The 17,011-nt window shown below is 40.3% G+C and overlaps 1 protein-coding gene across 6 annotated transcripts in view; it reads right to left on the bottom strand.

The window, feature by feature from the left end:
* MME (membrane metalloendopeptidase) overlaps positions 1-17,011 on the bottom strand; it is a 467,357-nt gene that overhangs the window by 75,799 nt on the left and 374,547 nt on the right. For 4 of the 6 annotated variants that reach the window (XM_072959578.1, XM_072959582.1, XM_072959579.1 and 1 more), the window contains 2 exons: positions 12,563-12,732; positions 11,791-11,826 (listed from right to left, as the gene is read on the bottom strand). In XM_072959578.1, the coding sequence (XP_072815679.1) occupies positions 11,791-11,826; positions 12,563-12,722 (196 nt within the window). In that variant the 5' untranslated portion in view covers positions 12,723-12,732. Of the gene's footprint in view, positions 1-11,790; positions 11,827-12,562; positions 12,733-16,472; positions 16,813-17,011 lie in introns of those variants that run through there. The other 2 variants (XM_031679191.2, XM_072959597.1) reach the window with 2 other exon arrangements.

Genomic DNA, 17,011 nt, shown 5'->3' with positions numbered 1-17,011 from the left:
ATAAAATTAAACCCAAGGATTTAACAAAAGTTTCTTTTCCGGAAGTATTTTCAAATAACTACTAGATCTTCAAGCCAATCTTATTATAAGTCTTTAATGACTTGTGAGTTCTTTAAGTAGTAATTTCTTTGAAGTTCAAGAAAGCCTTGATTAACACAGGGAACTACTTACAAGATGCAGCCTGGGCCGTACTCAGTATTTTGTAGTTGGCTTGCTTGGTTTTGCTTTAAGCATTAAGCACATAGAAACAGATGCACTGCTGGCTATTGGTTACGTGTTAATTGATTTCAATTTGACTTCTCAATCAATCTAGTGTGCGCTGAGGACCAAATCCCTTTTTATTAGCTTCCCAGCAAGGTACTGCCACTGTCAGACTCCTCTGGATTGACAAATTTTTTTAAAAGACATTTGGTGTCTGAAATGTGACAGTTCAGTATGGGTTTTGTTGTTGTTGTTAATTTTGAAGGAAGATCATGCCTCTGAGAAATGTTTAAACAAACTTTTTGTTTTAAGATGAGAACTCACTGATTCACTTTGAGTTTTTATCTAGGCTGGTGCAAAAATAAATAAAAATGAAGCCATGAGTGATTCTAATTCCATCAAATGGAGTTACCCAACAACACGTCAGACAGGTGGCCCTCCAGCACCTCCTCTTGCTGGCTGCTGTTGACCCATTCGAGTAACATAGTCACATATGACAATGCAGGTCGAAAACCCCAACCTGCACGAACTAATGTCTAGACTGGGTGGCACATCCTATGATTCTAGAATCTGACTCTTGTCAGCAAACACTTAACCTCCATTCAGAAGGGTAGCTCCTGCAAACCTCTCTCTCTACAGAAGGAAAGACAGGGCTTTGGGTTGTAGGAGGAAACAATTAGAAGAGCATCTCTGGAATCATGTTGGGCAAAAATGCCTTTATTAAGCCCTAAGTCTACTCACGGGATGCCCCTCCAGCTCCCTGCTTTAAGAGAAACCCCTCCTCCTGAAGCACTCTCTCCCTCAGCACTCCACTCCACTAAAAGACAAAACCAGCCTTCTGCCACCACTCCATGCAGCCTCCAGATCACCCCTCTCCACCGTGTCTGCTGAAGCTTCTGCTAGTTGACCATTCCCGCCTCAACTGCTTTATCTGTCGTCTACTCACTTCCTAGATACTCAACTCATCTTTGTTTACTAAAGACTCTGACACCTCAGTCAGAGTCCTCCCTTCCAGAAAAGTTCTACCATCCTCCCAGGTAACATCAGGGACTGTGTGGACAATCTCCACCACTCTCTAGGTTAAGAATTTCTTAACCCTATGAACCCCCATGACCACAGCTCCATTCCACCTCAATATGTGCATGTCCATGGTAACACTTTGATGCTGTTATCACCCAGAGTAGTTCGACCTTTGAAATCTTCCACTTGAGTAGCCCACACTTGTGCCTTCCCATCCTTTGGAGTTTTTTCATTTCTTTGTTCCTTCTGCACCTGCTCTTCAACTTCACTGAGAATTCTCACTTCAGGCCCGCTCTGTTCTTCCTTGGCCTTTCTTTTATCTTCTATCCAGCCTATCTCCCAAGGTGCCATCCTTTAAACCACCATCTCACCAAAGTAACTCATGCCCTGGCCCCTGCAAACGAGTCTACCCTGAATCTCCCAGCCGCCTTCCTTTTCCCTTCCACCTCTAGGCTAAGATAGTTGAGAATGTTTTTTATAGATTTATTGATCGACTTGTTTTATTGCCTGTCTCCTTTTTCATTGCCAGCTCCTTATGAGCAGGGACCTGTGTTGTACACTTTTGCATCTGAAGCAACTAGAACAGTGCTCAATAAATATCTGTGAAAGATACTATCGGTGATGCTGGGAAAACCTCATAACTGCCTGGCCGAATGCCATTTCAAATTATGACCTTCATCTTCAACAGGGCCATAAATTCTGTGCTCAGCCTTTCCACGTGGCCCTGTTTAGCCTTCCCTTCCACTCTGCACACAGCCCCTTCCCAGCTTTCCATACTTCCCCTACTTTCTCTGCCAGCTCACTCCCAGGAGCAGATTTTACCTCTTGCTTCACAGACAAAACAGAAGTAACTAGACGATGAGCCACATGGTTTCCCAGCCTTCCCAGCCTCCAACTGTACTTGCATTCAAATTGTCATTGTCGCTTTCCCCCTGGTAAGAGAGGAAGAGGGAGTCCTCCTCTGGTTAATAGTAGTCCTGCCATCTTTTCTCTGGACATAGCCTCTCTAATGCCCCCAGGAACAAGATCCAGCAGTTTCCCATCTGAAGACTACCAGCTGAATCTTCAACCTCCTCCTCTCTGTTCTCATTCCTCTCCCGGCATTTAACTCCCAATAATCAGACTCTAATTTTTAACACACTCTTTTCCTTTTGCTTCAGGGATTTTACACTTTACTGATTTTCCCTCTACCCCTCCTTCCCTGACTACGCCATCTGAGTCTCTTTTAAAAACCTCCATTTCCTTCCTGGGAAATCTCAACCACCTCATCCCTATTCTAATGACTCTTCAATCCTTATTTCCAATCCAGACTTCACTGCATGGAAGACTCACCAGTATCTCAAACCCACACTGTTTCAATGGAAACTTTTCACTGCACTGGCCCCAGTCTAACCAAGTCAGCTCCTCCTCTGTGTTCTCAGGCTCAGTGAATGGCAACACTAACCACCCAGTTTCCCAAGCCAGGAACTTGAGTTACACTTTACTCACTCCTTTTCCACGACCTCACACATTTAGGTAAACACTATGCCTTATGAACTCTACCCCCTAAATATTTCTCAAACCTATCTATTCTCTCCACCCTGTCACCATTCACATCCAGGCAACCACTAGCTCTCATCCAGAGAAGTGGGCAGAAGCCTAATGTCCTCCCCACATTCATTCTTCAGTTACAGTCAGTGATCCTTCTCAACAATTCTGATCAACTCATGCTTCATCAAAAACCCTTCCTTCTGTAACTTCCCATTGCCATTAGTAAAAGGTTCAAACACCTTAACATGGACTAGGAGACCCAGTTCCTGCCTATCTCTTGTGCCAACATTCAAAACTTCCCCTCCTCTTACATCCTCATACATGCTGCCTGTGACTGAGCCCTCTAGCTATTCTTTCAGCTCCCTGACCTTGCCAGGCCCTCCCTCACACCTGGGACATGGAAACAGTATTCCCTTGAACAGGTAAATCTTTGCTTCCATTTCACCAAAGGTGAAGCTTGAGAATGTTCCATCTTTGCTTGAAATCCCTTAGATGCTGCTCCCCATATGTATTTTTTCATTTTTCTATAGACTTTAGGCGGGATTACAGCCTGCTGCATTCCGCATTACATGGCGGCCACCACGACCCACTTGCAGATCCTCTGCTCACCCAGCCTTTGCATGCATCTTGCACGAGCCTGTGCACACGCCGCCCTCTGCTCCACTGGCCTGGCCTCCTCTGACTAGCCTTCTGAACTCAGCAGGTGGCGTTTCCTCTTGCACATGCTTTCCCGGCCCTGTTACAATCACTCCAGCTACCAATCTATAATGACTGATGTGGTTTATGCGCTCTGTTCTCAGAGTGCCTGTAGCACACTCTGCTCTCTGGCACAGCACTTACCCAAACCATATGGTAATTTGGTTTATTCGTCTGCCATGCCAGCCAGACTATCACTTTCCTGAGGGCAGGGAGTATCTTAGTTCACACTCACAGTGTCTAGAAAAGTGCTCAATGTTTAGAAGGTGTTCAGTTAATGTTTTTGGAAAATATAAATGAATGAGTGAATGAATGAATGAATGAATAGATGAATGGATGAGGAAAGATGCTGTTCCGAAGTCTCTATGAAAACATCCATGCCCGCATTCTACTGGGGAAATTCAAGGGGCCAGTCCAGGTTTAGTGTTCCATTATCAGCAGAAAAACGGGCCCCATGTCCCTCTGCTCTTAGTTTTCACTAAGTAGTAGTCTGAAATTGCACCTGTTAAAGCATCAGTTGGTTAACATATACCTTCCTTTAAAATGCAAATGTCCAGGGAATGCCTACGTACCTTAACATCAATTTGTTTACTTAAATTCCTTTTCCTCCCAGACACCTCTCAGCTGAGGGAATGGGGACTTTGAGTGTCAGGGAAGAGATAAAATCTGGCATGGGTGTATTTAAAAATTTTCCCAAATTATCCTAATAAGCAGTCACAGTTAGAATCACTATTCTTCAGGGCTTCTCCAACTTTACTGGACACACTACTTTCCTGGGGACTTTACAAAAATGCAGCTGCAGATTTAACAGGTTGGAGGTGGGGCCTGAGGATGTGCATTTTTGCAAGCTTCCAGCTGTGCCAATGCTGCTGGTCCAAGGACCACACTTTGAATAACAAGAATCTAGTAATGCTCCTCTTACCAGCAGCAGAGGCCTCTGGCTTATGTACTTTCAGGGCTTAATCAGTGGGGAGGGAAGGACTAACAGTGCGAGTCTGCAAGAGTGAGCACAGAATAGCTACAGGTTCAAATCAAGGTGTACCTGACTGACTTTACAAAAAGGAAAAAAAAAGGTGTTTTGCTTTACAGGAAACATGGATCCAGGTGTTCATTTTAACTGATTTTCAGGCTGCACTGTCACTCCCTGTGCTGAGACAGCACAGTAGTCAAGGAAAATGTTAATAAGAGATGACACATCTTCTCCAGATAATATCTAAAATGCACTATTCTTTTTCTCCCCCCCCACCCCATACCCTCTCTTTTTTGGCTACACTTTCCACTTCAAAAATATATTGACTACTTTCTGGTTCTCAATAAATAGCTTTATAACGTCCATGTAAGAACACATTAAATGGGATACACCTGTGCATTATGTGTGTGGTGCATCTCCTAGAGGGATGCGTAACATGAAACGGACTGTCCTTAGTCTTTGCTGTCTCTCTGTACAGTGAGACACTTTTAATTCCAATTTTGTAGGTAAGAAAAATGAGATGCAGAAAGCTAAACTGACTTAATTAAGATCACACACTAACAACACAGGATGTGGCCCAAGCTTACATCTTAGTTCTTCCATGATAAGTTGGCTGAGTGGAAAAAGAAGCAATAATCTTTCAAAACATCGTGCCTTCATCATTCATAACACTTGCATCTGTTTGAAATAAAGTTTACTATTTAACAGCCTTTCTCCTGCACATATCTATTGCTGGAATTTATCTATATTCTACTCATCCAATTGTTAACCTACATTTCTCATAAAAGGATTCAAAGTAGCCTTACAGGGATGCATAAAATAAACTAAAATCATATACATTATATGAGGAAGAAAAAGGAGGACAGGAATAATGCTAATGAATCAAATGTATACAAAAAGACCCTACAATCACAGATTAAAAACAAATCTGACCTTTGCAATACTAGCAGGCAAGGTGAAAAGGGAAGCATTTCATAAAACTCTTACGAAAAACCAACACATTTCCCCAGAAGCATGATTATCCCTGGTAACTGCTGTGGTAGACCCAGTGTTCTGACTTTGAGAGATGGCTGGTCCACCTGGCCCTACCATACCCCATTTTTCTGACTTCCTCCAAAAGCAAAATTCCAGCACATGCAAACAATGCTTCCAATGTCTAGTTCTGAAATAATTTTAACTTCCTTGTTGATTTACTAGTTCCACAGATTTTCATCAATATAATGCTAAAATAATCATATAATACAGGTGTGCACTCAAAACTGAGAAGCTTAAGTTATTTACTGACTTGGTAGGCATTGAAAACTACACATAATCACAGATTTGGTGATGAGCAGGACAAAGAAAGATCCTTCAGGGAGAGACGGGCCTTCCGATACCTCTCACTCTACAATGTTGAATATAAAGCTGAGGTCCTCACTGCCCCCTAAGCTTGAGTTTATATCCACCCCTTTACACTTAGGTCATTTCTGCAGCTGTAAAACCAGGAATTGCTAATTTTCTTTCCCTTTAACCACTTAATCCAACTTATCTATGTTTTTCATACCTTGACCATGCATTAAAAAAAAGATGGTTCACTACTGCTGAAAATCTACCCAGAAGGTAAGAGAAGACATGTTATATACATGTCTATGTATCACAAAATGACTTCCTTTCTTGGAAAGAATGTGATTGATAGATGCTAATTTTGACTGGAGAATTTTTTGAAGCAAGTATTGCTACACAATTGTCAGGAGAACGGTGTCAGGGAAGCTACTCAAAGCAAATTGCCACATGCCGCATTTCAATTAATGAAGGTGTGCTCCATCAGCCTTCCCACTACGATACCTGCTGCCTTCTTATTGCCTGAAGGACTTTTTCAGATTTAATTATGTAATGAAATAGCCTCATCTCCCACTCTGAAAGGCTGTTACATGGCTGGCAGTCCTCAGGAGTCAGTGTGCAGTCCTTTCTGCATTTATCTACTTGTGTCACTGTTCTTCATGGAGGCTTCTGGAGTGTTAACAGGCAAGAAAGGAGGGATCACAGCCCACAGCGGTGCAGATTCTCTGCTGCTGCCAGGAAAAGGCCAGCTGGTGCCACAATACTTCACTTGGGGCATTACCAGGATCTGGCCATTGCAGAAATGACTGATATTTGGAAAATTCATTCACTTCAAGGGTTATAGCTCAAGCCACACAAAAGTAATAATAAATCAGGCTATGAATACATTATCTTACCATGCTGAATGTATCTTTCAAGTGAACAGAATGCCTCTTTTCCTTGTATCAATAAATACTCATCAAAAGTTTGCTTGGTGAGTAGAGAATTAAAGTCAAAGAAAGGGACAGTTCTGAGAAGTTTCATCCTGGTCCTGATGCTCCCCAAACCTGTCTCTCAGAGCTGCCAGGATTGTGCAGTGTACAACCTGCACAAATGTACAAGTGGTTGTGCTCTCTTTGAGAACTGTATTGCTCATGTATCTTAACTTGGTTTCTCTATGCACCCTGGAAAGTTTAGGACTACACTGGTAATGTTTGCTTCTTTAGACCCCTTAATTCCATGCTGTGTTTGATGTACTAAAATCACTGATAAATCTGCTCACTGTTCTCAGCAAAGTAGCTGGATTCTGGGTCTAAGAGATATTTATTCTCCCCCTTCTTAGTCTGGATTTAATTATTTCAGCTCTCTGAGAGTCATCGTATGTCTTTTAGCTCCATGTTCTGGCAGGAGGGGAGGCAATCTGCTCTTAAATACTGTGTGTACAGGCATAGAGGATAAAAAGTCTGATAGATTCCTGTCTCCTTTGCAACAACATGGAGAAGTGGTCCTGAATACAGACCCTGGAGCCAGGCCGCCTGGACTCCTACCCTAGCCCAAGTTTGTTCACCTATAAAAAGAAAGGTATAATGGCACCTATCTCAAAGGTCATTATAAGGATCAAATGTGTTAACACACGTAAACTACTGACAATAGTGCCAGACACAAATATTCAGTGTCAGCTATTACTATTCTATTATCTTCTATTTTTATTTTATTATATTCTATTATTATTCTCCTGTATTCTTATGCTCCTCTATTAAGTCTATTTAACATTTCTTCCTTATAATTGTATGTTACCTCAATTTAGTAATAAAACAGTAGCTTGGCAGGAAACACTGCATGTGCATGTGTGTGTGTGTTTTAACTCTTCAAAGACAGCCCCAAAATAAAAGGTCTGTAGAAGGATGTATTACTAATTCCTTATTGCTGCTATAACAAATTACCACAAACTGAGTGGCTTAAAACAATACAAATTTATTGTCTTATGGCTCTGGGGTTTGGCAGGGCTGCATTTCTTCTGGATGCTCAAGGGGAGGACCACTCCTTTCCCTTCCCAGCTTCCAGAGGCTGCACACATTCCTTGGCTCAGGCTGCATAACTCCAACCTCTGCTTTCTCTGCTTCTGTTGTTACATCTTCCTCTCTGATTCTGACCCTCTGTTCCCGTCCCCTTATAAGAACCCTTGTGATCACATAAGACCACCCAGATAATTCAGGATAATCTCCCCATTTCAAGATGTTTAACTTAATAATCACATTTGCAAAGTACCTTTTATCTTATAAGGTAACACAGTCAAAGGATTCCAGGGGTAGGAAGTAGACATCTTTAGGAAGGCATTATCCTGCCTACCACAAAGGGAAGTGCCTTGGATGATCTTCTGAGAGCATTTAAGTCAGTGCTATCCAAGTGGAGATGATTCTGCTGCCCCAAGGAAACACGTGGCAATGCCTAGAAACATTTTTTGATTGTCACAACTCTGTGTGTGTGTGTGTGTGGGGTGTTACTCGTCACCTAGTGGGTAGAGGTCAGGGAAACTGCTAAACATCCTACAATGCACAGGACATCCCCCTCCCCCCAACAAAGAATTATTCAGCCCCAAATGCCAGCAGTGATGAAGCTGAGAAACCCTGATTTAAAGTATATGATTCCCTGAAATCTTAGTAAGATTACAATACAATGGAAGCCAGATTCAGGATTTAGATTTACATACAGATGTTAGAGAAATCATATTCAAGGTCTATAACTCCATGTTTTTAACCATCTTATATGGTAAATAAGAGATGAATGATATTACTCATACTTTAACAGTAGGGTTTTGAACACTGCCTTAACTTGTTATTTATTAAGTAGTGTTTATTTTAGATCTGGTGTAATCTTTCAGAGTGATGCATTTCTTATAGAGGTAAGTTAATTTAAATCATGTATTATGAACATCATTTTCTGTATATTCTACGTATTTAAATTTATAGATGCTCAGATTTAAAGGACCTAACACCAAACAGATTTCAAGATGATCCACAGCCTTCTGCGATATTTTATTTTTGTCTTGGTGACGCCTGACTTCTATCCCTTGACTTCAAATGATCAAACAGAGAAGTATACTTGACATTCCCTTCCATGGGGAGAAAGATTTAAGGTAAAACCAACTTTCACTTAAAATAAGCACCTTGAGTATCAATACTGACTTTTCCAATTCTCAAGAATTTCTGTGCTCTGGTTTGAATTCTTTCAGTCTTTTAAAATAATCTATAGAATCGCTGGTAGGAGACGTTACATTTTTTCAACATCTTTCTTTTCCTTTCCATCCACTCCACTCTTTTCCCTCTCTTTATTACTTCTCCTGTCCAAGATTTTCTGTAGAGTTTTCTTAATGTGTAGCAACTTCTAAAAGCAATAGTTGTGTTTTCTGTGGCAGAAAATATTACCTAACCAGTAGAGGACTGTGTGTGTGTGTGTGTGTGTGTGTGTGTGTGTTTGTAGGGCATGAAAACTGTATCTGTAAGGTTGAGTTTCATCATTTCCCCCCATCCAGGAAGGAAGGCATAGCAAGCACAAATATGAAAGTATTCTAGCAGCTTGTGAACCAACAGAGCAGAATGAAGAACACACGGCTATTCAGCAACCTTGTTCACCACTGAGCTATTTCTATTGTTTACATTCCTCTGCCAAGATACAGTTCTGTGAGATGTTTTTTTTTACATTTGATATGATTTCTAAGCTACAATTAAAGGATATACAGTTTAAATACATTTTAATTAGTTAAGATTTGCCAAACATTATTAAAAAACCAAAGCCATAACCCCCATAGACATTAAGTCACATCTCAGATTCCAGATTCCAAATGTCACATTGTTCGTTGGGTGGGTACCACTAAAGGAACCTGCCTCTCTCTGGGGTACAATCACTTGTAGGATTACAAAGATATGCGTTCCTAGTCAAAGGATCTAGTTTCTTCAAAAATAAAACGCAAGACAGGGAAGGTATAGCTCAGTGGTAGAGTGCAAGCTTAGTGTGCACAAGGTCCTGGGTTCAATCCTCAGTACCTCCATTAAAATAAATAAACCTAATTACCTCCACTGCCAAAAACAAAAATAAAAACAAAATAAAAACAAAAATTCAAGAAGAAAGAAAACAAGAGTGAAAGGGAGAACAAAAGGCAGTGCCTGAGAACCAAGGAACTTAGAGATAATTAGAGGTTAACACATAAGTGGGAGTTTCTCACAACAGGATAGCATGAGTGTTTACAACAGGGCAGCTGGGACAGAGAAAGGAGGGATAAGATTTTAGGAGGGAGCAAATGGTAACTTTGACAACTCAGGCACGTACCAACTCTGGCACAGTGACCTGGACACTTCCCAGCCAAGGCACCTGTGTGGCCATTTCCCTAAGGAACAAAGAAACTTCTCCGTTTCTGGGAAGGCTGTTGGGTGAGAAAGTGTATGTTATTATGCTGAGCAGCAAATGGCTGGTACCCCCAATCAAATCTCTCTCAAGCTACCCACATCATGTCCCAGAGTGTCTGGCCAGGGCATCTGAGATCCAGTACAAAAAAAAAGAAAGGCAAAAAAGGAATACAGAAAAACAGAGAGTACGTACATACTCAGGACATTAGACTATAACTGAGAATCCCACAGTATTTTGCTATCATTATTTTGGAAAGGTCAGTGAATAACAAAAACCCGGATAAGAAAATCCAACAGAAAATGGTTAAAAATCATTTGTGATAGATTATTTCTTGGAAGAAATGTAGACATTAGGAAGGAGGTTTAGAATCCCTTGTCAAAGGGCGTAAATATTGTGTTCATATCCAGGGCGCTATGCTCTGCTAGCACCTTTTCCCTTCTTGTCAGAATGTTCTTTTTTTTTTTTTCACCACACTCTAATTGATGTCACCTCTATAGCTCCATTCACTTTCCTGTACCTTCTCTGATTTTTCTTTTCCTTTACTTCTTAAGTTTCTGATTTCCTCTTAAGTTCAGCCCTTATACCTCTTCTCCTTTTAGTAACTACTGCCAAGGCTTCAGCGATCACCCCTGGGCTGACAGATCCTAAATCCACCCATCTTTACTTTCCTGCTGTCTATCCTCAGTTGGATGTTACCCTTGACTTAGATCCAACAGGTCTAAATCCACATTAATCACACCCTTCCCTAAAACAAACTCACATCCTAACTTCTCTATTTCCTTGAGACTGTGTGCTGCCACGGTCTCCTGTGTCCCCCCAGGCTTCAAACTTGGTGCCATTTTCATATTATTCATGTCCTTCATTTAGCAAGTCAGTTCTGTAGAGCCGCCCAGTTGTCCCTGCACACTGTCTCATAGTTCTCTCATCCCACCATGGACAGCCCTCCTCCACTCACACCTGTATTACACAACCAGCACCTACCTGCCCACCCTCCCTGGCTTCTCACTCAATCCACCCAGCTGACCATTTCCAAAACTGTCTTTCAACTTTTGCCTTATTAAGAGATCTGTTCAAGAATATCTCTTTTCCTCTCTGATTACAACATCAAGACTAATAATGAATTTTCAGAGTGCTCCATAACATGTCCCTATCTATCAAGACTAGGTTTGCATTGCTTCTCAACATGATTTATTCCTGTCATTCTTTCTCTTAGTTTGGAATTCCCTTTTCTGTACCCCTGCTTCCAAATCCTAGGCCTGTTTCAAGACCCTCCTAAATCTCAATTTCTCTACCTCTTTACATGTTCCCATGACACTCCTTTCTTAGTGCTTGCCCCTCTGATGACTTGCATTGAGAAATTTTTAACACCATTTCAATGTGCTGATAGTCTTTCTCCAATTACATGGCAAGTACCATAAAGCTAGAGATATAGTTCTCTATCTCTACCCTACCATTCACTCCAGGGTTGAAAAGAGTGATTTTTTTTTTTAGAATAAATAAGTTTATTAATCTACTACTTAAATACATTTTGATTTTTTTTACTATAAATTAGTGATCTATAATGAATTAGAATATAAACAAAGCAAATACAGAAATGTATCCATTAGCATTTGATTTTTAAATGTTATACATTAATTTTAAAACTACTAAATTTAAAACCATCTTCTTACCTGATTTTATGCAGCCTGATGACTTGCAAATGCCATCTAGAAAAAGGAGGATATAGGCATAAATATTTGCAATACATGTTTTCTAATTTCTCCCTATCTTTTGTCATTTTAAAAACTGCCAGTTAAATCATAAATTCCTTACGGCTAGAGCTAAAATCTGAGTTTTTATATACCATTGATGGTAGTTAGAAAAAAAACTAGAGAAATAAAATAAACAAATCTTAAATTTAAAAATTTTATAATGAATAAAAATATATTTATTATATCATCTCTACCCGCTAAGCCTTAGGTCAATTAAATTGAAATAATAAGTTATTTTAGTCTGGTAATCATTTTTTTTTTGTCCATTAAGGAACCAATCTTTTCTAATTCTTATTGTAAAAAACTCCTAAGACTCAAATTAGACCTCTTAAATTCTTATACAACTGTTTAGAATTTCAATGACACAACAAAAGTTGACTAATTGAAGTTGGCCATAAAACTGTGAATACTTTAATCAAATAAAATTATACATTAGAATCCTCATAAAATAAGCATGAGCGCACTAAATATACTTGGCAATTAATAACTTAGCGCAAACATAAAAGACACTGTACTTTAGTCAGAGTTAATTGTTTTGACATACTGATGTTACAGCTTATAAATGAATCTTTCTATCACCATCTTTAAGTGTCTCTCTCCTTAACACATTCTTTAGTAGAAAGGAAAAGCCTAAGATGAAGATTCTATTCTCTTCGGCATGTTTGTGGGCACAGGCGTGGGAGTGACTCACCATCGTAGGTTGCATAGAGAGCTATCATTGTCACAGCGATGATGGTGAGGAGCAGGACAAGGACAGAGAGACTGATCTCCAGGGGGGTCCATCGCTGTTTCTTCTTTGGCTTTGGAGTGTTGATATCAGTTATATCCATCTGACTTTCTGATCTGCCCATTACCTAAAATCTGCAAAAAAATTTTTTTTAATTTTTAAAATACTAATGATAATGTATTAATAAAGTGATAAAAAGAAGACTATAGCCAGATAAATTAGAAGCTGGTCACAACCTTTTGAGTCTTTTTGATATATCTGTGAAGGTCCAAGCAAAATTAGACAGGAAGACTCGGTTAAACACTCATGTCGGATTCCTTCAGCAGTTCATAAGCAAATAACTGCTGCACCATCATTAAAGAAAGTTTTAAACTCACCCTTCTGAACTTTGGACAACATCAAAGGTGAACTTTATATCTTGCTCCACTGGCTTCCTTTATAAGCTTGGAAATCAACGACTAATTCTTCGAGGTTTTGACTAAGCAATAATTTGAAATATGAATACAACTAAAAACAAAAAGGAACAAACACTTGTGGTAGTTCCTCTTCAGTTTTAAAAACAATTTTTAATTTTACAGTTCAAAATTACAACTACTGCTGATACGGGTGTCTATTAACTGGTTAGACAACATTTTGAAAGCAATCACTCATTGGACCAAAAGTCTTGGTTTACAACCTGGGATGAAAGATATTAACCATAAACAATGTTTCTTTGTGCAACTGAAGAAGAAAAAAATGATTAAAAAATCAAGCTGGCAGGTCAAGATAACAACTGTTAAGATACTTTATTTAACTTATTTTTAAATTAATAATGCTAATACTTCTACTAATAATAGCTGGCATTTACTGAGTACTTCCCATGTGTCACTCCCAGTTCTTAGTGATTTACATGTACTAATTCACTGAATCTTTGTAAGATTCATATGAATATTCCAATTCTATACCTTAGGAAAGTGGGGCACAGAAAAGCCAGGTAACTTGCCCAAACCTACACAACTAAAAACACATTTACAATGAACACATTTCAAAGAACACATTTTGAAATAAAATTGTATCATCCTACAATGGAAGCTACTTTAGACCTTATTGCAGAAGTCTAGGAGGGGAAATAAAAGGGATATAAGCCTAAATATTAAATTTCATCATGTTTCTTTTAGAGGCCTAGTGATACTTTAGCAACTATTCACCAAAGCTTAGAACAGGCAACTTCAATTTTTCTGCCTGACTGTAGAAAAGAACATCGTAAACTAACAGATTAGCTGCTTATATAGCTTGATGCAAATTAAGCATATAATTTAGCTCCTAGATGAAGTGAATAGCTTAGAGATGCTCTTATACTTAGAAATCTTTGTTGAATACACATAATTTTCTGCGGATGTGTTTTGTGGAAACTGAGGCACAGGATAAAGTAGAAACGGATTCTACATTTGAAGTATAGCCTGGGATACCCAACAATACCTAGGAATTTAATCTCCTAGTGAGTTATTAATAAGTGAACCACAACTAGACTTTAAAGTTCTGGATACAAAGTCTTAAGCATGCTGTCCCCTTGATTACGTGAGGCTATAACCAAGGACAGACTATCAAATAAAAATGTTTTATTAGACCATGAAAACCGTGTCTGCTCAATAAAAGTGGAATGTAATGTACCTGAATGTTAAAATGTCTTACTTAATGGTTATGTAACTCATGTTGGCTTAGTCTCACATCTCCATGGGTTATGATACGGAATTACATTGATCGTAGTCCTTTGAGTTTTAACACTGCAAGTGGTGGGAAAGAAAAGATGGAAACAAACTTAACAATCAGACACCATACAAAGAGGTAAAGAATAAAAAGAACAATTTTCCTACTTCTCCCAGAAGAATTTGAGACTGACTTCAAGAACATCAATATTAATCACATTTGCTTGAGTATTTCCCTTTCCTATTTTTCCCGCTGCTCTAATAATAATACAGAAGACAATCCAGAGAAATGTTCTCCTTATATAATATGACCCATTTCTCTTTTTAAGTTCTTCCTTAGACACAGCAATCAGTTTCTCTAGTAAAACCTGGGGCCAGGAACCAGGGGAACCATGAGGTTAAATTAAAGGTGCTCTTTGGCACCACCAGGCTCCCACTGAGCAAGAAAACTAGTAGCCAAGCATGTTGTTCTCCCTCCTGGGTGACGTCTCCCTGGCTTCTCCTCCTTACCCTTGAGATTGGGATACTGAGGCATCTGAGCTCTTAGCAGTTCTATACCTAAGGCAACAAAAATTGTTATCGGGGAAATGAAGGCAGTGACTGAGCTGTTTAGTCCTTTTACCTGCATCAAAAGAATATCATCTTTGAAGCACCTGCTATCTCTCCATCTGCCCCTCTTGTAAACGCTCTGCAAATTTTCAGTCTTTTGCTCCTAAGTGGCACTTTTCAGCAGCACTGACCAAAGCAGAAATGAGGCAAGGTTAACCTTCTAATTAACTTTGACATTCATTTCCAGTGGATTCATTGTTTTTTAAGAAAATGGGGTCAGAATTTCGAACCTCAGGGTGAAACACATCACCACCCCTCAGATACTTGGATATCCAATGCAACCACACCCAAAGCCATTTTAGACAAGGGAAGAAAGGGGACAACTAGACAAAAGAATACCAAAAAATGATAAGGTTGACATTTGTAGTCCCAGATAAAGCAGAATATGTCAAAACATAGCTACATCCTTAAAATATTCCACCTCAATTGGAGATATGTTGGAAAGTTCAAACCAAAACATAGACACTTCCAGAGAAGAGATTAGAGACTGAAGACACCTAACCCAACAAGAACCCTGTGAACTTCAGCTTGACAACATCACCAATAGAATAAGTGACTATTTTGCCTAAGTAGAAACTGAATTTCAAACAACATAAAGCAGCAATTTTTATGCCAGTTACGTGTACACAAAGAACCCAGAGGATAACTGTGTTATTAAAGGTAAGTCTACAAACCAAAGCAATGTTCATCTTGACAACACATTACTACCTTAACATTTCTGCAAGTCGCTGAGGTTGTACTACACAATTACAGTTTGTACTATGTAAACTGAGGCACAAGAAGCAAGAGAAACAGGTTCCACCTATAATGGAGTATAAGCTGCAAAAATACTGAATCACTAAGCTCCACAACTAAAACTAACACAAGATTGTAAATCAACTATACTTAAAATTGAAAAAGGGAGAGAGAAACAGGTTCCACATTTAGACGGTAGCTGCAGAATTTGAGGAGGCAGGTACGCGAGAGAAATTATCTCCTTGTTTCCCAGGACGTTAACTTGTAGGTGTTTCCCAGATCTGGAAATCCGGAGTTCTGGACACAAAGTCCCAACCACATTACTTCCATAAGCTGTGTAGCTATACAACAAGACACAGTATGGAGTCCAAGAAACTGTCAGACAAATTTTTTTAAGTGTTGGAACATAGCAATAAAGCAAGCTAGTCTTAGCCGATATGCCAATTAGTAGCTTCCAAATGCTGACACTGCAAATCAAGGTGCTACTTTTCAGTTTAATAAAATTACCATTTGCTTTGTATATGGGGGAGGAACAGACTTGACCAAGTGGCTAAAGAGGACAGTTTGGTGGCAATTACCCTTACGTCCAAATAATACAAATAGATTGAGACCGATTAAGGAAACTTTCATCCGCAAAAGAACTCCCCTCTACTCCCACCAGCCAACCCTTGTGTGATTTAAGCACTCTATCAGCATAAATTATGTTAAGAGGAAACTAAGGTTCAAAGCAATGTGAAGAGGTGGGATAATGAAAAGATCCTCAGGTTAGGGAAAATAAAAATAGAAAAGTGAGTTACAAATGAGAAGAAAATCCGACAGAAACCAAAAAAGAAAACAAACCTTACTTAAAAAAAAAAATCAGTGTCTGTACAGCAGAATGGCAAATTCCCAGCCCCCAAATCAGCCCCGCTGCAATTTGGTAGCGCCGATCTCAGTAACCAGCTATAACTCTCCGAGGCAGAGGGTGCAGGGAGCTATGGAAATGAACCTGAAGAGTCGACCTGACATCACTTGCAGAGCCCTCCTCCGGGTCCCTCTCTCTGCCCCCGTCCCTCACTCTTCAAGTCCCAGTAGCGGCTGCTTCCCAGGGCACGCCTCCCTCGCCCACGGCCGCGGGGTGCCAGGCGCTCTGACCGCGCCGGACCTGAGCCGCCGACCCTGCTCCGTGCGCCTCCCGGGCAGCCGCTCCCCGCGGCGGCCTCTGCGCTCTCGCTCCCGTCCCATTGGCTCCCACCGCCCCGGGCGAGATCTGGAGCCCTATGGACCCAGCTCCCGCAGCTCCCCCAGCTCCCAGGTGCCGGCTTGCTCTCCCGGGACTCACCAGTGGGATTCGGGAGAAGTTGGAGGCTGCTGAGCAGACACATCCCGACCAATGAGCGTGCGG

This window comes from Vicugna pacos, chromosome 1, assembly GCF_048564905.1.
Source record: "Vicugna pacos chromosome 1, VicPac4, whole genome shotgun sequence".
In the NCBI taxonomy this organism is placed as follows: Eukaryota; Metazoa; Chordata; class Mammalia; order Artiodactyla; family Camelidae; genus Vicugna; species Vicugna pacos.
Note: the sequence above shows the minus strand (reverse complement) of the source record. Positions and strands in the feature narration are given on the sequence as shown.